This window comes from Poecilia reticulata, chromosome 22 (genome assembly GCF_904066995.2).
Source record: "Poecilia reticulata chromosome 22, P_reticulata-male-v2, whole genome shotgun sequence".
NCBI classification, from domain to species: Eukaryota; Metazoa; Chordata; class Actinopteri; order Cyprinodontiformes; family Poeciliidae; genus Poecilia; species Poecilia reticulata.
In genome coordinates, this window is record NC_088851.1 from 12,186,562 (window position 1) to 12,210,352 (window position 23,791).

At 40.0% G+C, this 23,791-nt stretch overlaps 1 protein-coding gene across 8 annotated transcripts in view; it reads left to right on the plus strand.

Annotated features, from left to right (window-relative positions):
* cdin1 (CDAN1 interacting nuclease 1) overlaps positions 1 to 23,791 on the plus strand; it is a 541,570-nt gene that overhangs the window by 427,942 nt on the left and 89,837 nt on the right. For 5 of the 8 annotated variants that reach the window (XM_081602879.1, XM_081602878.1, XM_008399796.3 and 2 more), the window contains one exon: positions 16,456 to 19,572. The exons of the other annotated variants lie outside the window; for them this stretch is intronic. In XM_081602879.1, coding sequence (XP_081459005.1) covers positions 16,456 to 16,624 — 169 coding nt within the window. In that variant the 3' untranslated portion in view covers positions 16,625 to 19,572. Of the gene's footprint in view, positions 1 to 16,455; positions 19,573 to 23,791 lie in introns of those variants that run through there. 8 annotated transcript variants of the gene reach the window in all.

Consider the following 23,791-nt stretch of genomic DNA (forward strand, 5'->3'; position numbering starts at 1 on the left):
TGTTAAATGTTTCTCACATTTTTGTCAGGGATCTAAACAGTGATATTTAGTTTTATTTAGGATCTTTGTAAGAACAGTTGCCTTACCTTCACGGCAAAGTGATGCATGTATTCTGACATCGAATGGCATCACTCATACTTTGAGATATGCCATAAATTAAATAACTTAACAGGAACAAGTTTTTTTATTTTTTTTGCTTTCACTTAGTTTTTGCATAATTTACAAACTGTCATATTTGTTCCTGCAGCGCATGCATGTAAACTAGCCCAAAAACCTGCTGTGCTGCATCTGGATGAGACAGATACCCCTGTAAGAAACTAAAGGTCTCTGTATGCTGAAAGATCTGGTGAGGATGGTAGTAAGGTTCACTTCAACCTTGCAGAGGACAACTTAAGCAGCTAATTACACTTCAGTCTATAATCAAACCCGTGTCAGGGTGTCTGAGAACCTGGATTTATACGGTGGATTTCAGTTAAATACGGGAGCAGCTTAAACATTTTATGGTTCTCTCCTCAAATTAAAGTTTTTTTCTCCCCCTGCAATCCCCTCTAAAATATGTCATATCCCATTACACAAATTTGGATATGGTAAATTAGCGAGGAGAGCGCTAAAGCGATGAATATGTTGACTTTTTTATTTTTTGTGCTGTGCACAGTAGGTTAGCTTGCTGGGGGTTGGGAGCGTATTTCACCTCTAAAAAGTTGTCTTGAATCCCTCGCCCGCCCCCCCTTCGGAAAATGATGTGTTTTTGCAATTCAAATATTTGCTTCTCCACTGCAAAGCTCCCTTTGAAGACGAGTAGTTCTATCAGGACCAATGACAGTGTGAGTGTGCAGCGTGACAGCGCAAGAGGCAGTGCTGGACTATTTCTAACTGCATATTTAAATAGCAAGGAAATCCAGAATCAAAAATGTATGCAAATGACGGCATGTTTTGCATGCTGATATATATATATATATATATATATATATTTTATAGCGTTTGGGCCTTGCATATTCAGGTACGTGCCTAGCTTTAGCAACATTAATCAGAGTTACTTATGCTTCTGCTACATCCTTGATCTTTTTCCAAACAAACATTGCTGGGGGTGGAAGGTCTGCACTGTTGTAATGAAAGTTGTGCTTAATTCTTTATGGGCTCTTTTAATGGAAATATGCAAAGGCAGTCCAATTTCCAAAGGCATTCGAAGAGAACTGTGAAAACCGAAAATGCTAGATTTTAACTCAAATTTTTACGACCATTACAGGAAATCTATCTTTCATTAATCATTCCTTTAGATATACTTATTTGTGTACATGTTTAGTGCCTTGCAGAATTATTCATACCCCTTGATCTTTCCAATTTCAGTGTACTTTACTGAGTTTTTATGTGATAGACCAACACGAAGAAATAAAGTGGAAGGAATTTATGTTTTTGGATTTTTTTTTGTTTTTGTTTTTCTCTTGTGCTAAATATAACGCTGAAATTGCGGCATGCATTTCCATTCAGCCAATACTCTAAATATTTTGTAGGACCACATTTTGTTGGCATTACAACTGCAACGTTTGTACTGTATCCTCCAACTTTCCACATGTTCGTACTGAACTTTTTGTTATTCAGTTTGGTTGGAAAAAGTCTGTGAACATTAATTTTCACACCCATTAACAAATTATGTCAAATTTAGTTGTGGACTTCACCTGGACCATTCTAACACATAAAGAACTATTGATCTAAACGATTCCATTGTGGCTGTGACTCTATGTACAGGGTCATCCTACTGGAAGTTGAAGCTCCGCCCAAGTCCCAAGTCCTTTGCAGCCTCGGAGTCTAGTCTATATTTTTAATTTCCAGTAACATCACCCCTCATCTTCCCATTGTATTTTTATGTGTAAGAATATCTAAAAAATATATTAAATATTTATTTAAAGCACTGTAACTATTCATTCCTCCTTTTCTACATTTTCATAAGACTCCTGACATGTTATCATATTGAACATGCCACCGTCTGACTTTGTGTTGTGGCTTTAGAATGTGCATCTGTGCAGCTGGAATGCAATGAGCTACATATCAAAACCCCAAACTGGGTCAGAGTCCTGTCGACACTTCCTAAGGTAAAGAAAATACAGTGTAAAATAATTAATTGAATTGTCATCTGTATGAACAGTTCTTGCTTTCTGTACCCTATAATTTCAACCTCTCTCTCCCCCTTCCCCTCACCACCTTTTCCCATCTTTTTTTTTTTTCTAAACAGCAATTAATCTCATTTTTAGTCCAATTTCCAGCCCTCTGCTAGTGTCAGAGTGAGTCCCCTGTTTTGTTCCTATTTGGCTTGGTTCCTCTGCATAGTCATTAAGGGCCCAATTAATGTCACCCTTTAGCTGAAGAGTGCTCATTTTTATTGGGGAGCTGACAGTCACCGCCATGAGTGCCGCAGTGTAATATGCATTAATTGCCCCGTAACACTGGTAATTACCAGTTCTTCAAGCCTCTCAGTAAACTGTCATGCCCAGACACGACTTCTTTGAAATAGATTACTCATTAGGGGAACCTGCCCTGTTTTCCAATGGGGGCTCGCTGGGTTGGCATAAAGACGAAAAAAATCTGGTGCTTGAACAAATAGTTGCCAAAAGCAATTTCCTATTACAACTTCCCTGTGACGGCTTTTTGCTTCCTGGCCCTCTTTCTTCCTCTCCTCCCCCCCATCTCCCACACCCCACTACCAATGGTAGTTTTAGCCATCACTTTGGGTGAGAGTCAGAAGTAGTCAGATCCATCAAAATCTTTGAGCATAGTTTCCTTGCTTGTCCTACTTTTATTTCTTTGAAGTGGCACATGCTGTACCTTTTATTTTTAGCCTTCCAACACCCCAAGAATAAAGCAGTGTTGAAAGCCCCTTTTTACTCGAGAACAAGTCTTTGTTGATTAGAAATGTCTTGTTCAAATATTGATAACAGTTGGAAATAAACTGACTTGTAAATAGAAATGGATGTTGAAATACATTTTTCGAGAACTTGCAGTCGATATTAAGGGTCTACACATTTATTTTAAAATTTCTGTCCTTTATAGAGAAACAAATATCAATTCAGAACTGTTTTAAGGTGACCTGTAACCTTTACAACCTAACTGAAAACCAACTTGAAATATTTTAGGGGGGAAAAAATAAAATTATGTGATTTTATTAACGTGCGCTTTAGATTCATGTCTGGTTTTCTGGAGCTATTCCAGATGTTAAATATTCTGCTAAAGCCATCTGTTTATTGATTATTGAAGTGTTTGCTTTGGGTCATTTTTTGCTGAACCATAAAGTTTCTCTGCTTTTTAGCATAAACCTGATAGATTTATGTTAACAATGATTCATATTTGTAGCGTCTTTCTTCCATAGGACGCCACAACAAGGCGTGATGCTCCTTCCACTATGTTTGATTGTAGTTGTGTTGTTTTCATGTGCATAGTTTTAGCACCGAGCTCACTTTTTAGAACTATGATTATTTTTTTGGAGACTTCAACAGTGTTTTTGTAAAAAAAAATTAAATAAAATGATAATAATAATAATAATATTTCTTTAACAAGACAGAAGCAGTTTCTTCAACTCAACCACATAACGCAGACTTACGAAGAATATGGAAGATTATCACTTCTACCAGACAACCAGTAATTGTCAGAAATGCCTCTTTTCTTTAGTTTGAGGGGTGATAGGATACATGTATTTCTTGATAAGGTCACTGTTGTCAACTTGCTAATTCTTCACTTAATAAGACATAAAAAAGGCAGGCCATAATTAAACATGGTTAACAGTGATATGTCTTACACATACAGGTGTTGGAATGATTTATTTCCTAGTGAAGTAATATTTAGATAAGACCACATATTTCTGAAGACGCCATGTGCACGCATGGCCGATTCTCCTCTGTTCCCTAGGTTGTGTTTTTTTTTAGGGTATTCTTCTGTCGTTATCCATTTACCGTAGCAATGAGGGGAACAGATTTTGAAGACCAGGGAAAAAAGCCCTCTCACACTCAAATACACAAAGAGAAATCACATGCACACATACACACACGGAGCTTCACAAAGGTGCTGCTTTTGTTTTATCTCCCTTATAACACCTGCTTCAGGCAATCTGCTCCCACTCGTCTCAAATGAATTTTGTCACGGCCTTTCAGATTCTCATTCGGCAATGTGCTAATGAAAGGAGATGGTACAATTTGAAGTGACCCGCTTGCAGCCAGCAGTGCACAGCTGAGAGCAAGGGACAGGGACACACCCCTGCTTGATGCGAGAAGCAAGTCAACCGTCCACTGATATACCCATTACCCTTCTCATTAATACCCTGCAGACCCCTGTGTGTGAGCTTGTGCGTCTCTGCGCTCTTATGCGTGCATTTATCTGTTTGTGTTGGTTGAGCACTTATCGAATTGTTTATGACAGGCATAATTGGGCTAATTGAAGACATTAAGATTACCTGTCAGCTGTGTGTATCCAGACTCCCTATCTGTCTGACAACTTCTGACAAGTGAGGGACCCCGTAGCATCCGTGATGATGGAGCATTCCCAGGCCATAACAAGGAGGGTAGGGGCCACTCTAATTTAATGTGGAAAGTATCCACCATCCCATGTGTGTGCCTGCGCGTGCGTGCGTGCGTGCGTGCGTGTTTGTGTGTGTGTGTAGCAGTGTGCTAAGTATAAGTGAGAGTTGGCCAGGCTAATGGAGTCCCCTTTGGCAATGTGACAGAACGATGAGGCAGTCTTGAGGGAAGAGTGAAAAAGGTCTTCAAGTGTTTATAGACATGAGAGGGAAGGTGCTTAGGGTGACAGGTTGCACAGCAAATGATAAGAGAGGAGCACCAACGTCTGTGTGTCTCTCAGATACTTTAGAATGGTGTTTATTTGTGACGTCTTTACTTCTCGAGCAGTGAAAGATGAAAATGTAGCAACAGTTTACAACTAACGCAAGCCGTCAACTCATTTTATATATTACTGTAACGCATGCTGTAAAGGGTTATTTTAGTAATTGAGTAATCCAGCCATAATTTTGACGATTAATCAAGTAATCAAATTAAAGATTTTCCCATTCTATACTAGCTACTCAAGCTACTTAATGAAGCATATGAAAGAGAAATGCTGGTTAAAAAAATAAACAATTCCGTCCATTTTTTTTAATATATATAAATAAAACGTTATTACTTAAAATCCAATATGATTCAGGCATCAATTTTAGTTTCAAGTCAAGAAGTATGAAAATACCTTTTTTTTATTCCAAGCAAGAAAAAGACTGTTGTCTTGTTTCAGCACATTTGGAGTTAGTACATTTGGAGTTATCTCCAGCCGGAGAGAGGGCGGCTGGAGATAACTCTAGTTACGCTTAGCCTTTCTTTCAATAATTGGAGATGCCTTGCAAAAACATAATGCTGAGCAACTTTGGCAGTGTTAGCATAGCCACTTAAAATCTTAGTACACTATGATCCTAGGAACCAGTCCATGTCTGGTTTGTTATGTTTCACGTAGAGCAATGAACTATTAGATTGTGAGCGGTAGGACCTAACCATATTTCAATGGTTCTTCATTGTCACACCATTGTTATATAAATTATGTACTTCGAAATTATTATTATTATCCACAGAAAATTGTAACTGCAATAGATTTCACAGACTTTTGTGTTTTCTTTCCTATGAGGTAATAAAAAAGAGCGACGGCACAGGTTGGGATTACAGCCTTATGTTCTACTTATAAACTCTGAAACATATTAATTTTAAAGTGAAAAGAGGTTTGTAGCATTAACAGGAATTTCATAAATAAAATCTGAGGTATGTATCCCAGAGTAGCATAAACCATACATACAGTGCAGCATAGAACGTCTTATAAATCAGGTTGCTTTCATCTATCATACAAGCGACACTTTGTAAAATCCAAAGTGCTGTTCTCTCAATCATCTAGAATATTTAAATGTGACCAAGGCTGAGTCCTATCTTCATGGGCTTAAGGAACGTGTCTGTGCATATTTGTATCAGCTCACTTTCCCCTCCCTTTCCTTTCCCTCCCCACTCGCATCTCCTGTGTGGGCATTGTGTGGGGCTTTGCAGTGTCATCGCAATGACAGATCAACGCTGTCAGCCCAGGAGATCCTTCTGTTTGTTTGTTCTACTCCAAAAGGGGTTAAACTGTCAAGTTGACAACTCGTGAGACCCTTAGACTCTGCCCCACTACCTCTCCATGGTTCCCTACCGTCCACCTTCATCCCCAAACGAGTGAAAATCAATACCAGATTGCCTGAGGACCGCTGTTTGGTGTGGGTCTGACCCTTAGATGTCCCCCACTCTGCTTCTTTCATTACATGTAGCTCAGTATTTAACTTCCATCCTGATCCCTTGCCTAATTAGTTTCGATAAGCTCCGAGTTGCTCCGTTCTTCCCTCCTTCCCTATCTCTCTGTCCCTCTCCTTCTTTCTTACCTGTGCGTTTGCACACAAACACACCAAACACAACAGGCATTTTGCTTCCTTGCCCTTGGAAATGACTTCTCCAGGAGGAGCACAAATCCCAGCACACACACACACAAAAGCCCTTTGCTTTTCTTGTGGAGAGACTATTGACGTGTTTGCTTAGTAGATTTCTAAAAACGACAATAAAATTAGATTTGCTCTCCAGATTTTCAGTGAAAACACTGGGGGTAGCCTATGTTGTCCAAAGCTAATGGTGCCCTGCAGCGGGCCTTTTGGCGGGACTAGACTCTTGCTTCTGTTGGCCACTCATTGCTGTACATTTGTCAAAGAGCAATTGATATCCAGTAAAGCGCTCCGGCTGGCTCCTTAAATTTCTTCATACTAACAATAACGTAACAATAAGAGATACGTAAGTCGGTTAATACCCAAGATGAAGCATTTCTTTTTGTTCTCCACAGGGGGTCTGTCTGTATGTGTGTATTTACCTACCACCCAGATGTCTAGGTGCCGCCACTGCGCCGGCTGCTTGAACACTGACAAGCCCCAACGACATGTTAGCCCTCCTGCTCTGCTCCCCCCAGGGGGCTAAAATTACCCTTAGGAATGTAAACAGACTGCCGAGTAAGCACACAGATTTCTGCGGACCTTCGCTTCCAAACTCAGCCCGGGCAGATGCAGCCTGGACACGCAGACCAAAATGGGGTTTCGCAGGAAAACCTCTAGTGAGACTTGGCTGATTTACTGAAACGAGAACAGAGAGCGCATCATATGCACATAAAAGGATTCTCTTTATTTTGTTTCTTGTCTGTTTTAGCGAAAAGATAGCCTTCCTCAACAGTTCATTATTTGTGCAGAATAGCCGTAAGCTGTTGAGTCTGGGTGAAGAAGTTCAGTGGGCCGGGCGCTGACATGTTGATTTAGTGGTGGTAATACGACTGCACTTCCAAAGGTGCTGACTTGGATGAAAGCCAGGCCTCTCTCTTTTTCTTTTTTTTTCTTTCTCTCTCTCTCTCTCTCTCTCTTTCTCTGGGAGACATTAGAGACCTGACTCTAATTTTGGGGCAGAGTTGTTCTCATGGATGCTGGGGTCAGAAGGCCGACACAGCCAACATTCACACCTGCCCTACTGTGACTTTTAATTCTGGCTGCACTGAGATGATTGTAGATTAAAGCCAAGGGATAAAAAGGGAGGAATAAGTTAATTGAAGAATTTGCATTAATTTTAAAATGATTATTTCTAAGCTGTTCATATCAGGGATTTTATATAAACATTTCTGTCTCAAGTGGGACCTTTACTTTACCGTCTCTTGTTTCCTGTTATTGGTATTTTATTTATATTTATAATACATTTTGCTTATGTCGTCATTCTCCCTTTGCCTGTCACTGCACTGCCGGTCCACTTGAATTCCCCCACTGAGAGATAATAAAATAGTATTTCTACCTTTTTTTTTAAATTATTAATCATAAAATGTGGGCATTTCCTTCACAAAGTAACTTCCCACTCCGTTTGTGACTTGGTCCAAATTTCGATCAGTGGCGCTGCATCTGTGGCTTGCATGCGTGTGGAAGGTCCACATCCTATGACCTCACGTATAAACATGATATCCATACATATAAACACTTTACTCTGCTGGACGCATCAGATTTGCAGGCGCCCGGTCAGGCTGACGCTGCCCTAGCGAGGCCAGATAAGGTTACAGTACAAACTGTTGTTGATTAGGGCCATGCCTGTAGCAGTGGGGGAACATCCTAAATTGAAAACACATTAGCAGCTAGGGTTAAGGGCAGGATTAGGCCCGGGGACCGTGCAGGGGCGAGGAGCAGCGGCAGACACAAAATGGCCGTCCCTCTGCTTTCCTTTGACTGTGTTTCCCCAAGAGACAGGTGGCAATTATCGGCTAGGGCTGTTGGGAGTTCACAATAACAGGTTAAAGGAGCATGTATCCCCCTGACGATGCGGTCCTCTGTCAGGGCTGCCTCTCACCCCCCACCCCTTAGCCGGCCTAGTACTAGGACAGTACCTAGACATGTGGCTCCATCAAAGGCCAGAAGGACTCTATGGGCAAAGATCTACATTATTGCCAAGGACTATGTTTGACTTTGAAACTAAAAACATTGAAAGCAGCCTAAGCTCTATATTCTTGGTTTTACTTTTTCTTTGTAATATAATTAAGGTCTTCTGGGTGTGACATAGTTATTTTAATTAATATTGCCATCTACTCTTAATGAATACCCGCTAAGTGTTTTGTAGCTGAAGAGATCAAGCCATTGTCAAGATCTACATGTTCTTTACTGAGGATGGAGAGTCAATATCATGAGATCAGGTGTGTGTAATGACTGTATGCATGTTGACCTCTGCTAGAAGTTACATGGCTTACAACATGTGACATTGTAAATTGACATCCATTGCTGAAGTAAAGCTTTTATAAAATGTACAAATTGTAATGTTTATTTTTCCTTGAGGGAAAATTAAATATTCATATAATGTTTGCTTCACTTTTCAGATTTTTATTGGTTAAAAAGTTCAGAAAACATGGCTGATTTTTCTTCTACGTTACCACCGTGCATTGCCTCGTGTCAAACTCTAATATGAGATTGAATATTTTGGTTTTAATGTGAAGCGTAAACTGTGTATTGTTTACAAATAGTCCAAGAATGCACTTTATGAACAATATGTTGTACATTAACTTCAAGCAAACTTTTTTCTTTTTTTCTTTTTTTTTTTTTTAAATATATGCTCTTCTGAGAATTTGGATATGCGTTATGCCTTCTTTCCCTTTTGGTCCAACTTTTGAACGCTTGCCAAAGCCCAAAACCAGATCCCACCCTGTTTGCTTTTCTCCATTTCCATGACAGACCAGAGAGTGTCAGAATACATTTCACCATGACGCAGTAGATCTGAGAAGGGACCAGGCCACATTACACACACAGAAAACACTTGTCCCTCGGATACACACTGCTAATGTGTTAGGCGACATGCTCAGTTAAGAGACTTAACGAGCTCAAAACACTGATCGGAGCTCCTCCCTGTGACTGGAGGATGTTTAGAAAGCATAGCAGCAATATTTGCGGTCCTTTTACAACCCAAACGGAGACCTGACCCGGGGTTTTTCCATCTCACTTTTATACTTTCAAAATAAAGTCTGTCATTATGTTTATCAACTCTGTTACTTAATCATGTATAACTGAAGCAATCAGTCAGCTGTCAGATTGTGTGAGGGTGTGTGAGTAAGGCGATAAGCTTTTGGTTAATTTGAGAAGGTGGTTGAGGTGATTGGAGCATTTGGGGGGAGTGAGGTCAGAGAAAGTGATACTGATTGCGGGAGATAAAATCTTTGATAGTGCTGAGTGGTCATTGGAGAAGACACACATTAGGTAACGGTTATTATCACATTTGCATGGATACTATGCTAAATAATTAAGCAGAAACTATAAATTAGTTGGTGAAATGTGTATTAAGAAGGTATGTTGACCTAAGAATCCACATTAAACAACAGACTGATGTATCTAAGTTCAGGAAACATTTACGCTTTACAATAGAAATGTTGAGTTCCTTCATTGATCCTGAATTTATCAGTATTCTGTCAAATAATTTTAAAGTGAAGATGAACACACCCACACACAGTTTGATCATGTTCTATTGCTTATTTTGATAGTAGCAAGTTTTTTTTTTTTTATTCCAGAATCTGTCTTGCATTCAAATACTGGAGGATACTTTAATGCTTTGCTGCAAAAATAAAGCTGCTTTCTTCACCAGCAGCAGGACAGGTTTGTACTAATCTGACAGGGGTCAAATTATCATATAATCTCCTGTTCTTCCCATTTAGTAGTGTAAAATATTACCAACTTCTCCAAACAAGGCACATAATTGCACAACCACACATTTTTAACGATATACTTTCAGAACCACTAAGACATTCAGGATTTCTGCAGTTTTTCAGAATTGTACGTAATTTGATTTAAAATGTTTTGCCCGAGTTACTCCGACCATTAAACTTCTCATCCATCAAGCCATTTGTTACTCTGTTGGTTGTTCTCAAAGTCCGTCTGTCCATCCTTCCAATCTCTTTATCTGTGTTTTCACACATCAAGCAATCCATCTATCTTTCAATCTGTTCATCAAATAGATGGATGTGTGAATTCATAAGTTTGATTTTCCACCTTTTTATTTGTTCCTGACTGTCAGTTTGTGGTCCAGCTATATTCATCCATTCATGTGTTCATTCATGCACTAATCATTTCATCCATCTTCATGGTCTGTAGTTTTTTGCTGGTTTTATACTTAAAACCTCTTGAAAATTGACAAAGAATACTGAGAATTTAACTTGGTTAAGTATTAAATTTTGTCTTAGAAAATGTGTTGGAATCAGTCTTTTACTGTCTTAAAGCAGATAGAAAAACCGAGAAAAAAGGTATGTCGCACGCCTAAATATAACTGGTCTTTGTTCTATCTTTTTAAGTCCATGTTTAAAGCGCTAATTAATAAGAAATGAGTTTTACCAGTTAGCCTTTTAACTGTAACAATGTTATTTCAGCAGCAGTATGAAGCTGAGATATTTCATTCAAGCTTATATATTGTGAGAATCTCTGAGCAGTCTATCCCTAAAGCACATGCACCGTATTATGGTCTGCTTTCTAAGTGTCAACCAAGTCCTGCCCTCTTTTCAACCTGATTATGGATCATGCATAGGTCTTGGTGATTGCAACATACAGGTGAAGACTGCCAGTCTGCTTTGTTTGTTTCCGGCATAGGTGATCTGCGCTGAACTTGTTCACAAAGAATAAGCAGGGAGTGCGGAGAAGAAAAGAGGCTTCTATTCTTAGCTGGAGTCATGTTAATACCTTGACTGTGGGAGGTGAACTCTGCTGTTCAATTCCTGTTATTTATGGTGAGTAGGTTGTATAGTTTGCAGCAAGGGATTATTTACCTCCCCGTGCCTGGGTGCCCCTGTGGGCAAAGTCAGCCTTTAAATACCCGATTTGTGCACAAAAGCTTTACTTATCAGGGGTGTCATCGTTGTCCAGCAGGCTGAGTTGTGACAAACAGCTACTGTAAGGCCATTAAAATACACAATGCGTTGGGATTTACAGCGATTAGCTGCAGGGGACGAATCACCTGGCATACAAGCCCCGGATCACCGACATATTCTGAAATTTCACACAAACTAATATATCATACAACCATTATCCAGCCCTGGAAATGCACTCCCAGTGGCTGACCTCTAAAGAGCAGGGCATTTGTCACCAAGACACATTTGCTTTTGTCTTTTTCTATGTACACAATTGTCTCATTTTCAAGACAGGCTTGTTTTCACCCGCTGTTTTTCCGCCTGATCGCTTTCAGTGCTGTCCATTTCAAAAGTTTCTGATTTTTTTTTTTTCCAGTAAAACAAAATAAATGCAAAGAAAGAAATTAAAATAACATGGAGGACTAATATTTAGTAGCACTTCAGAGGCTGTATCTTGTGGCCTGATGTATGGAGGCTGGAAACAAAGAGGTCTTTATGGAGAGACCTCAGAGACACAGAGTTCAGCCCCGGGTGGAGGCCTGTACTGTCTAAATCATTTCTGGGGTGTTTGTTTAAAGTGACACTGTGTAGTGTGCTGGAAGAGGTGGGGGTGTTTTACAGTTGCATGTAAATTCATCTTGATTTCACCAATAAATTATTTCCTGAAATCTATTTTAGGATTTGTTGCTCGTTTTTATTCTTTTCTCCTCACAAAATTCAGCATGTTGAAGTAGTTACTTCTTCTAATATTGTTTCGAATCAAGTGTCAACTTTACCTTTAATTTAATATTAGGTCCTTCTATGTCCATTTGCGCATTTCTAACTTGTACCCTCATTTTCCACTCGTGCCTTGCTTCCAACTTCTTTCATTTCATATCTGTAGCAAACCATTTCATTCCAATCTACTTAATTTTTTTTTTACTATTTATCCATTTAATTTTTGGTAAATACTGTCAGTAGTTCATTGTCTAAGTTGGCACAAACAGTCCCCTAAGAGACGTCTCCATTTTGCACCCAAAAGGTTCGCTGTGAAACATCCAGAAGGTTTAAAATAACAAAGGGGCAAAATGACCAGCACAGATAAGCGGCACATTCAGAACTGTAAAATGTAGGCAATGCAAAATAAGTGCTGAGGGAGTTATGTGTTGTTACACAAGCAAGATGCAAGTTATGATACCTAGGCAACAAATAGGTTTTCCCAGCTTGTGGTTAGTTTCTTTGCTCATTTGCCACTTTGTATGTTTGAAGTTTTGGTTTCTTAGCACCAAACAGGTTTGGAGTTGAAAGCAGTGCAGTTGTCATGGGTTCACTTGGAAAAGATCATTCGTCTTCTCTTACATATGTTTGGGTCTCTCTGAATGTGCCTTGACGGGTAATTGGTTAATATAATTGTTTGTGATCTACTATAGTGCATATATTCTAAAATGTGGTTTTGTTACTCCTATAAATACAAGCTTTACAGTATGTTTGCGCTTAGTGCGCTAGTTTTAATAGCTGCCTGACCAGACGTGGCTTATTACCAAAATTAAACAGGTGTAGTTTTTTAAATGAATGTAGTCAAATGTTAGGCTGACTCCTCCTGAGACAACTGGACCATTTTTCAAATGCAATTTATGTTATGGCTAAAAGATGATGTATAATTTGATCCAAAGATGAAGAAGAGTATTTTTCAAAAGGTGTGTAAGCTTATAGAAATAGGATTATTAGGGGTATTTTTAATTATTTTTATTCACATTGCATTGTACAGGAGAAGGTGGGTGGAGCATGAATTGATTTATCATGATCACATTTTTCATATCACAAAAACCCAGTAATTTGACAAAAGTGCACACTTTTGAGATCCATTGTTTATATAAATTGAAACCTCAAATTGGGACAACACTCAAATACTGTAACGTTTGCCACGCATGTGTTTGTCCTGCTTTTTGGTTCAACACATGGCCCAAATTATTTAAAACACTCTCCACTCGTTATTTAAAGTATTGCAATTTTAACCCACCCCTCTACGCAAGTATTTCATTTGTGCCGTGCGCATTTAAGATTCAGAGGTCGTCTGAGAGGTTGGCTCTGTCTGATGCTTTGCTTCACTGCGTGCTGCATGTGTGCACTGGCACTAATAACGCCTGCCTCCTCACCATTCAAGAGTTTTTGTTCCAGTGTGCTCTCATTAAGCTGCTACTGTAAGCTGCTTGGCACCTGCTTAAAATGTGACCACCAGCCGCTCATTAACACTGCGGAAAGCTCGGCTGGCAGCAGCGATCCACGCCCAGGCTTGTCAAGTGGCTTTCTGGCTGAAATTAGCTGCATTTCACAAACAAATTTCCCCATCTCCTTACGTAGCCGGGTGTTTATTGGAAGATGGTCTGTCTCGATTAGAGGTCGCGTGTAATGAGCACATGCCAGGTTAAGGAAAGTTAGCTTACATAATAGACCTATCATTTGCCTACAAATTTAAACTGAACTTTTTTTTTTTTTTTTTACTTGCACTGGTGTTGGACCTTCAAAGAGCCTGTATGCTCTTGCAGTAGCATTATTGTGTACATTTCTAGCTGCTTTTTCCAACTCATGGATGCTGTTTTGAATCCTCTCCGCTGTCGTTGTCAGGCTGCTGTCGTCTTTCCCGTCTGACCCTCCCACTCTGTTGTTGTTTCTTTTTCATGTGTAAGATTTTTGCCTCAAGGTCCCCATAGTATTGACTTGTATTAATGCTGAGCAGGTTTCAGACTCCATTTATTTTCTTTACGGTATGGAAAGGCCTTGGTGGCATGGCTCCCCTGTGTTTATAATTTTGCTAGTTTCAATTTGTACTTGGCCTCCCCTGACAGACCCAGGACATGATGTATCGTGCACCGCCGCCTTATCTGTTGATGTACAGTTTTAACCTTTTCAGAGGGTTTGCCCCTCTCCGCTCAGTTGAGAGCGGTCGCCCTTTTCTCCTCTGCTCTGCCTCGCCTCCCCGTCCAGAGTACAGGAAATCCTTGCAGCATGGCGGCCGAATGAAAAGTAGCCATCGCCTTAATGTAAATGTTTACATTGTGTCTCCATAACATTTCCATATTAAGAATCGGCGTCCGTGTGCAGCAGCGGACCATGGAAATGATGGGAGTTTTGGGGCTTTAAGCTTTGTGCAGTGCTGAGAGGCTGTGTGTGTGTGTGACATTGTGGTGAACTTGGAGTGTGCATCTGCAGGCTTTCTGCAGGGCTGTTTGCTCCTAGATACAGCACCGTAAATCACACACTGTAAAGCGTAGGATGCAAGGATAGAGTGCAGAAGCATGTACTGCTGCAAGGGCCATTGCGGAGGGAGGGGTGTGTGTAGTCGCATATTTTCTTGTACATGTCTGTCTCCGCAGAAGTGCTGTATGTAAAACATGCACCGCCTCAAGGGCCAGGCAACACATTGCAGCACACGGTACTCCACACGTCAGACTGAAAAATTTTATTTTTCATTTTCAGAATCTTGTTTTTTTTTTCTTCTTCTTCTTCTTTTTAAAGGCAGCCATTAAGATATTTACAATAATATCACATAACCGTACAAGAAACAAAGTTCCCAAAATCACTATCAAAGTAAAAAAAAAAAAAAGCTCATGTGTTGAAGTAAAATTTCACCGTGGAATGATTGATCACATGTCCAAGGTTTTATGTACTTTACCTTGGAACTGAACTTCCACTGCTCTCCATGGCCCCTTGGCTGGCTTCCTCTCTGGGTCTCCAGAGGCTCCACAGCATTGTTAACTGTCTGAGGATGGAGTATCTGGGACTGGAGCTCTGTCAGCCCCCACAATCTGGTATTGCACAAGGGAGGTGAAGTGCTCAGAGTCGAACGCCAACATGTTTTTATGCATGGCAGTAATGTTTAAAGAGTATGTATGATCTATGTATGTCTTGGAAAAAAAAGTATTCCTGCGCCTTGAACTTTTTCACATTTTGTCACATTACTGCCACAGACTTCACTGCACTGTATTGAGATTTTATGTGATGGAAATAAAGTAGTGCTTAAACAAAGTGGAAGGAAAAGAATCCATGTTTTTTTTGTTTTTTTTTACCGTTTTAAAAAGGGAAAGAACATCGCATTTGACCTTCACATCATTTTATTGGCACTATGAGCCAACTTGGATCTTCGTAGGGTCAATAATTTGAGAATGAAAAAAGACACCCCACATGTGGACTCTGTATGGAGATGAAGGTGCACAGATGTAACCATCAAGACTGTACTTTGAAAATTTAGGGGAGAAAATACATACGTTCATCTCATGTTTTACAAGAAACAAAAAAAAAAAAACTGAACACATGATGAAAATAATAAAGTACAGATCCAAACTAGTTCAGAACCTGTTTGTGAATACTGGAACAGGTGCTTGTGTTTTATTGTGTTTTAGACACTTATCAATTATAGACTATTTAATATTGATCTGTCGCATACAATTCTAGATTTGTAGGCGTAACATGAATTTATGGGTAGAAATACTTTTTGCAGATTTCTGTAAGTGATGCAGGTAAGAGTTATACTTATAGCCCTTGCCTTCAATAAACACACTGAAGAATTAACTGTTTTCCAGATAAATACGTCTCATTTCTTAAAATAAATGACAGCTTAGATGCTTGTAAAAAATATAATAGAATTGAAAAATGCAAGAAGATAAAAAAAAAACATCTTCAGTATAAATTTTTATTGGTTGACAAGATATCTGTTGCAATAAAGTGCATCGCTTTTAGACAGGTAGGGTTTTTTTATTATCATTATTATTTTCCAGCTGACTTTTTATGTGCCGAAGGCATCTGATGATGACAGGCAGAGAGGTCTGGTTAAATATTCTGGTTTTTACAGAATATTATTTCAGACTCATTGTACTAGACGGATTTTCATCTTTCAGATCCGAATCACTTGTTTGTTCAATCTTTTATTAATGATAGCCAACTATGACATTTCTGTAATTAATAACCAAAACTATTGGACATAAATAGGATTAAATGTTTCTTGTAGGGGGGGGAAAAAAAGCAATGATACATTTGTTTTGTTTGTTTTTACAGGTTTGGCCCAGGCCTCGTGATCTACTGGTATGGTTTCATAGAAGAGCTGGACTGCCAGAGGGACAGAGGTATCCTACTTAAAGACTGTTTCCCTACAGACATCATTACACTCTGTCACGCCACCCAGCTGGAGCAAATGTCTGAAAGCCAGAAGGAGGACAAAGAGTGAGAGAAGTTCAGAAGCGGGGATGAAAAAAATACAACTAAAAAATCCCCCAAAAATGAAGACGTCCCGCTGGAAGGAACAAAAGACGTGGAGCAGCGAGGTGGTGGGAAGAACAGGAACACTGAACTATGCAGGGCAAGATTCCTACTGTAGATCCGGAAGCAATTAGGCTTTCCTGCAGCGTGATGCAGCTGGCAAGAATCTGCCCTGAACTCCACCTGACCCCCTTTCTCCATCTGTATCTGTCTTTCTTCCTCCCATTCATTGCGCCAACCTCGTGCAGACACACAACAGCGTTCTGGATATCTGACGGTGGCCACAGCCCGATTCGGCTCGCGGTCAACACCTGGCCCTTGGATGGCCTCTCGCAGTGGATAGCCAGGGCCGAGGCAGGACACAAGACCCTCTCTTATCGCACCCCAAGCCCTGGCCTTTGTCACTCCTTCCGCCTCTGTTCCACCGGGCAGATAAGAGCGGTGCGGTCTGGGGGCTGGGTGGGCGCCTGTCTCTCACCTGCGTCACTCGGTGCCCTCTCAGTCACTCTGCAGGGGGTTAAACGGGATCATTTCTGATTAGGGTTGCCCTCACAATGACCCTTGATACAGGTTTATTTCTGTACATTGTTTTAAAACTTTTCTATGTACAGTTGGCAACTATTTGGTTAATAATCGAATTGCTGCAGCTAATTATACTGTCGTGCAACTGAAGATACTTTTGCAAAGTGATTTGCACTACGGCTTCTAGTCATTTTAATTTGATTGCAACTCAAAAATAATAGAATTGTATGTAGTGTTTGAGATACTGATGATTTTACGTAAAAACAAATTGAATAAACATTTTTTTCATTATTCAAATTTTGTAGTGCTAGGGTAGCACTTACTAATTAGCACTTACTAATTAGCTTTGACTAATTATAAGTTATCAAAAGTTTCTCCTTTTTTAAGTCTGTCTTCAAAGTTTAACCTTGAGGGAAAATAACATTGTTTTATTGACTTTAAGTGGGAAGTTTGTTCAAAAATATATTGCATATAACTGGGTGGCACATTTTTAGTTTCCACATAACTTTTTTGGGGGACCAAAAGTGTTACCAAAATTTGTGGGAGCAAATGATGATATATTATGTAAACTAACTCCTGGTTTGACAGGAAGATGTATCAGCATTTCTTTCAGCCAGCTGAGCAGCAGCGTGCAAGCAACAGGTGCTTAGAGGGGCTGCGAAGCTCTTGCTGCAAGCAGCCAAAGATTTCTCTCTTTTTTTTTTGATCTCATTAAAATTATTTTAGCCACAGAAACAATATCACTGTAAATTCCTTAGAAACCGTAACTCTTTAAAACATTCCTAGTCTGGTACTGGTAACCCAACCCATGAGCATAACATTGGTTCATGTGAAATAATCCCAGGAAAAGACTAAAAATTGCCAAAAAACAATGAATTGAATGACTCGTACTCTGAAGTCAAACTTGGGTCTTCTGAGCAAAGCCATTGAAAATTTATTTTGCAAGGTTCACACAACGCAATACAATGTAAGGCATAAAAAAGGGGGAAGTTAAAGGTTGCTTCCTAAATCAACACATTAAAATAAATATATATATATATATATATATATATATATATATATATATATATATATATATAGAGAGAGAGAGATTTTATTTTAGTCTTCACTTAGATAAATGGGCCCATTCATTTTGTACTTTAGAATTTGTGTCCCTCCTTCCCAACTATTCATAAATTTGCTTAACCAAATTCCTTTGTCAGGTGTAAAGTCTGTATCATCTATTTGGTTATGTGACTGCCTGCCAGTTAACCACAACACTTGATTACCATGTAAAATTACCATGTAAAGTCGGGTGACCGTCTAGTGACCGTCTGTCGCTCATCTTTATAACTCGAGAACACTTCATGAGATGCTGAGGGAACACGCACAGCTGGGCTCTGGGAACCTGAACATAAAGTTGAGTGATGCTTTCAGGGACAGAAACGCATTGCCTACAGGAGGTCTCTGTTCTCCGCATTACGGCACACACACAAAACGATAGGAGGAAGGGAAATCAAAGGTTGAAGGACCTTATGTGAGAGGAAAATCATTTCCCTTGTTCGAACTGCAGGATTGGACCAAATACGCAGGAGAAGTCGTCGTTTTCTGCTGGTAGTTTGCAAATGTCACCTGCTGTGCTGTTGGAAGTTCATCTCAACCGCAACTCGCGATAGAATAAGGCAATAGCAATTCTGAAGTCTTCATTACACGGTCAAATTTGACGCTCAAAAGCAAGTTCTCAACCTGAGTAAAAAATAAGTGTTCTGATTTCTGCAGGCATTGAACTGTTCATGCAGTCAGAAAGTTATGGTATGTGGGGGTTAAATACCCCTAAAGTGTTGCTTGATTTGTTACCCTTAAACCTCTAACCCTCAGCCGGCTCTCTTCTAGGCCTTGATCCCTCCATGAGGAGACCACTGGGTCACCACGGGGTCGACAGGCAGCAATGGCTTCCTCTGTCAGGCCCCACTCCCTCCCCCTCTCACCCCATCTCACCCTTGTGGTGCAAAACAACTGTCCCCATGTGTCCAGTTAAACTCAACCCTATTGCCTGGCCATGGTACGCTCAGACATCAGTTCATGGCTCCTGTTGGACACAAAAACAGAGCTATTTTACACAGAGAGGAAGAAAAAAAAATCTCCATTGAACAAGAGCAGAATAAATGGAAAACAGCAGATTCAGTTCCTCTTAAGTTTCAAGCCTTCCTGTCATTGTTTTCCAAGATGACTGTGGCAACAAAGAGTAGCTAGGGTCAGCTCCTATAAATTAGACTGCACACATTAAATACGGCTTCTTTTTTTTTTTTTTAAACCTACTTCAAAGGCAAGTGCTGGCATCAAAGTCAGCTGACAAGATTTCCATGATGTCAATGCAAATATAGAAATAAATAGCTTCCATGTAATTATTTTTAAGAGCCAGATGTGTGTGTTTTTTTTGTGTTTTGTTTTCCTTTGCCCCCCTGACTCCTACCACTTTTAGATTCATTGTTCCTGTCACAACAATAAGAATAACTCTCTTAAGCACTTTCCAAGTAAGGTCGGTTTGGAGAGGCTGCTTCCTGGAGCATGAAAACACCCTGGATCTGGAGAAAGTTGATCTGAAGAAAGCATCCAGAGAGGGCAAAGCTTGGATGAACGAAGTTGTGTTCAAAATTGTTGTAGTGTCCCTAAAATAGAAAGTAAAGCTTAAATATTCCTATTATAGTTTTTTTTAATATCTCCATACATGCAAATTTATCAGGAACATGGTACGCTAATGTAAATCACATCACAAAGAGAAAAAATGTTGAAAGAAAAATGCTGTTTGTGCACTTTATAAACCCATAGATTTACTAAATATAAAGATTAAGCCTTTCTATGAATCACTGAGCCTCGTATTTAGTTGTATAACCACTATTTCACATCTGTTTCATGGACCACCTTCAGGCACCATGGAAAAGTTTTTCCAGCCCAGAACTACATTCCGCAGTTCCTCCGCATTTCTCGGTTCTGCATCAGAAGCGGCGTGTTTGATGTGACCTTACTGGTTCTTTGTTTTGTTAACGTTCTGGGATCGGGTTGGCTAATCCTGTCTGGAACCAAGATGCTGGTCGTCGTCTTTTTTTTTTTTTTTTAACTCCCTTTTTCAAGAGCAAGTCCTCTTCAGACATTGTGATGTACTTAGACTGACGCATAAAACGTATAAATGTCATGCTTTGATATAAAACCCCCCCAAAAAAACACCACAATCTTTTATCAATCCATAAAATGTTGCACCTTTTCTCATTTGGCTGAACTGTAACCTATTCACTGTGTCTTATACTTGCACAATCAAGTAACTTTTACCTTCATTTACAAAAATGCTTTACATATAGAACATAAAAGAAACTTGACTTTATGATTGGCCTCTGTGTGCTTAGGAATCCTCTGCTCTCTTTGACACTCTGCCTTCAGCACGTCATCACAACAATTCTCCATTATACCGTTTTTAGGAGCAATGGACTGACAAGTGGGTCCCGGGATGAGCTCAGCAGACGTTCAGCTCCGCCGCTAGTCTGAAGGAGCTGAGTGGGGGGAGTCATGGAGAAGAGCTGCTGGGAGGTGGAAGCTCGGATTCGAAAAGGTGGCGGTTTCTAGATTGGGGCATATTTTACTCAGATTTTCAGAGAAACTCACCACAACCAGATTGCGTAATGTTTCCTACCTTTGTCCTCTAACACATCTGTTTCCATCTGTTTCTCTTACTCCACTGCACCTTCTCGTAAATTATTTGCCACTGGTACAAATCCAGCGACTGATCTGGTTAGTGACATTAGACCATCATTCTGAACACAAACGTCTGCGAGCTTATCTCTTAATCATCTATGTGCGATGAAAAAAAATAAAAATGCCTGCATGTTATGATATTGCATTTGAACAAAAATAGTCTCCTGCACTAACATGTTTCAATTTTTTTTTTTTCCCCCCCTCGGATTCTTAAATCTCTGCCTCCCATGTGTCAGATTAGTTTGATGCTGTCCACAGCATTCACCCTGTTTGGCCTACGCCTGCAGGCTATTGGAAGTCTGCTCTCCACTCAGATGTACAACTTGGCTCAATCTCCTCTAGATCCTGCTGTTTTATGCCTCTACGGTCAAGCTGTTAGACCTCTGAGACACTGAGCATGAGAAGAGAAGGACCGAACCACAGACTGAAGGCTTGGTTCTATCCCTGCAGCAGACCACCAAATGGGTTGCCTCCACGCTCCTGTGTTATTTATGTGGAGAGATCTCGGGCCTGTTCCTGCCTCGGGCAGCGTAGTGTTTTTAGTAGGGATCCTCTCAGCCTCTCCAAGCCAGCAAGACATCACAGAGTGAAAATAAATAAAAGTTCTCCACAAAGAGTCGGAGCCAAATTGAAATTAAAAAAATGTTCTTTTTTTTTTCCTTTTTTTTTTTTTTTTTGCTGGATGGAATAACAGCAGAGGGTGGAAAAAAGAAGTCTTTGCTCAGAGTTGAAAGAGATGCAAAGCGTTTTCGTTTTTTTTTTTTTTTTTTTAGGAGGCTTTATCCCGCAATCAGAGCCCGGTCTTCAAAAACAACAATAGATCGTGAGAAAGATTTTGAAAAAGGGAGGGAGGGGGGAGACTTGGGGCTAATTTTAAATGGCTAAGCAGTGAAGGTTTGATTGACAGCATGGAGGACAGATGGTATGTTTAAAGGAAACTGAACAACTATGACACATAAATCCACTCAGAATAGCAGGGTGGAGGGAAGGGGAAGAGAGTTTACTTTCCACTGACTCAGTGGCTGGGCCGAGCAAGCACTGTAATCACCAAGAGCCTAAAAATGAAGAAATGAAATCTGTAATGTAAATACCCCCGAAACAATAGTTGTGATGTTGATTTGGCGTTGCATCACATGAACCTCGGGACCTCCGTATTGAAATAGCCCATATTTGACAGCTTCAAGTGAACAGTCATTTGAGTGAGCTTCAAGTAAAAAGTAGTTTTCCCGTTGAAATAAACATCCTGACTGTGTGAACCTAAGGAGTGTTGAAGAGACGCATTGTGACTGTGTTCCTGCTAATAGATAATCCAGGAGAGCAAAAAACTCCAGTTTGATACCAAAAGCACTTTCTTTCAAATAAATCCCATTTTCATATTTACAGGGCCTTGCAAATGTCGACACACCTTGAACTTTTCACATCACAGCCTCAAACTTAGATTTTTACTTTTTTATTTTTTAGATGTTATGGACCAACAAGAAGTAGCGAATCGTATTTTTGTTTTTTGTTGTTTTTTTTGTCATGCATTGGCATTCTGCCTCCTCTGATACCCCTGATACCCCTAAAGAAAATACAGTGCAACCAAATGTCTTTAAAAGTCATGTAATTAGTAAAAAATGTTTGACAGAGGAAGATGAAAACCATTTATGTTTTTCCTCCCACTTCAAAATGACTCTTGTGTATGTCTTTAACATAACATACCACTAACATACTATGAAGTTTGTAGTCATGACATGGTAAAATGTGGGGGGTGGGGGTGGGGGAATCAAAACACTGCACTCCTGCATTTATCTCAATAAACGGATGGCGGAAAATTGAGCATTTGTGGTTGGAGGGTTCCTGCTTTAGCATTGACCAGCAGAAAGGTCAACCCCCCCTGGTGGCATTTGGTGTGTGACCCAGAAAGCGCGCCATCGCCTGCTGCCAGGAAGGCTTGGTAACATGCACAGGATCAGGTATGCGCCAGCAGGGTAGAGAAGCGAGAGACGGCACTGAGACCGCATCGTGACATTTGGAAGAAAACAGAGATGAAATGGTTTTCAAGTGGCAGAAGACATAATTCAATTCCAAACTAATTTTGGCTCATCCTTTGCCCTGGGTCCATCTGGTCTACTGATGGCTTGATGAACGTTGTCCAAGCTTATTATAAAACAAATGTAAGTAGACCTACTGTGTCTCCAAACTACATACCTCAGTGTGTTCATTAGATCCCTATACAGCCTCTGTTTACGTGAACAGCCATGTTTTGGTTGGTTTATCCCATGTGGTCCATTATTTATTTTTTTTTTTTGATGACGTGCTCAAAGCTTGTGAAATTTTCTAACCTCTGCCTGATGCAGCTTGGTCACTGTTGTTCCGTAGCAGAGGCCTTCAGGAACCAGATTTTTTTTTTAATACTGAGATTACTGTATTTGTTGTGGAACACATGAACCACATTGTGATTGATTCACACCGACGATAAATCTTGAATCCAAAGCATAATCAGAGCAGCTAATCCAGACGATAATAGCAGGCTTGGCCCCGCACACTGAGCTATTACCCTACACTCAGTCAGAATCATGCTTCTATTTTGTCCAAACAAACCTTGCGATTATGTCTCTTAATGCAATAAATCCAGCTTTGCAATCGTATCGCACAGATCAGAGGACTTCTCTAGTATGTGGACTCGGCTTAATTGTGGACGTATTTGAAAGAGGTGATGTGACTCTGTGCTTTATTCACTTGTTGCCACTGGTAGCAAAATATTATGGGAATCAGGGGATTAGAGCGGCGGTTTTATGTGAAAAGTTCCTTGGGTATATTTTTAGGCTTTCGCTGGTGGATTGCCACAATCGTTTCTTTAGCACGAGGAAGAATGGGACATATTGTGAAATATACAGCTTATTTT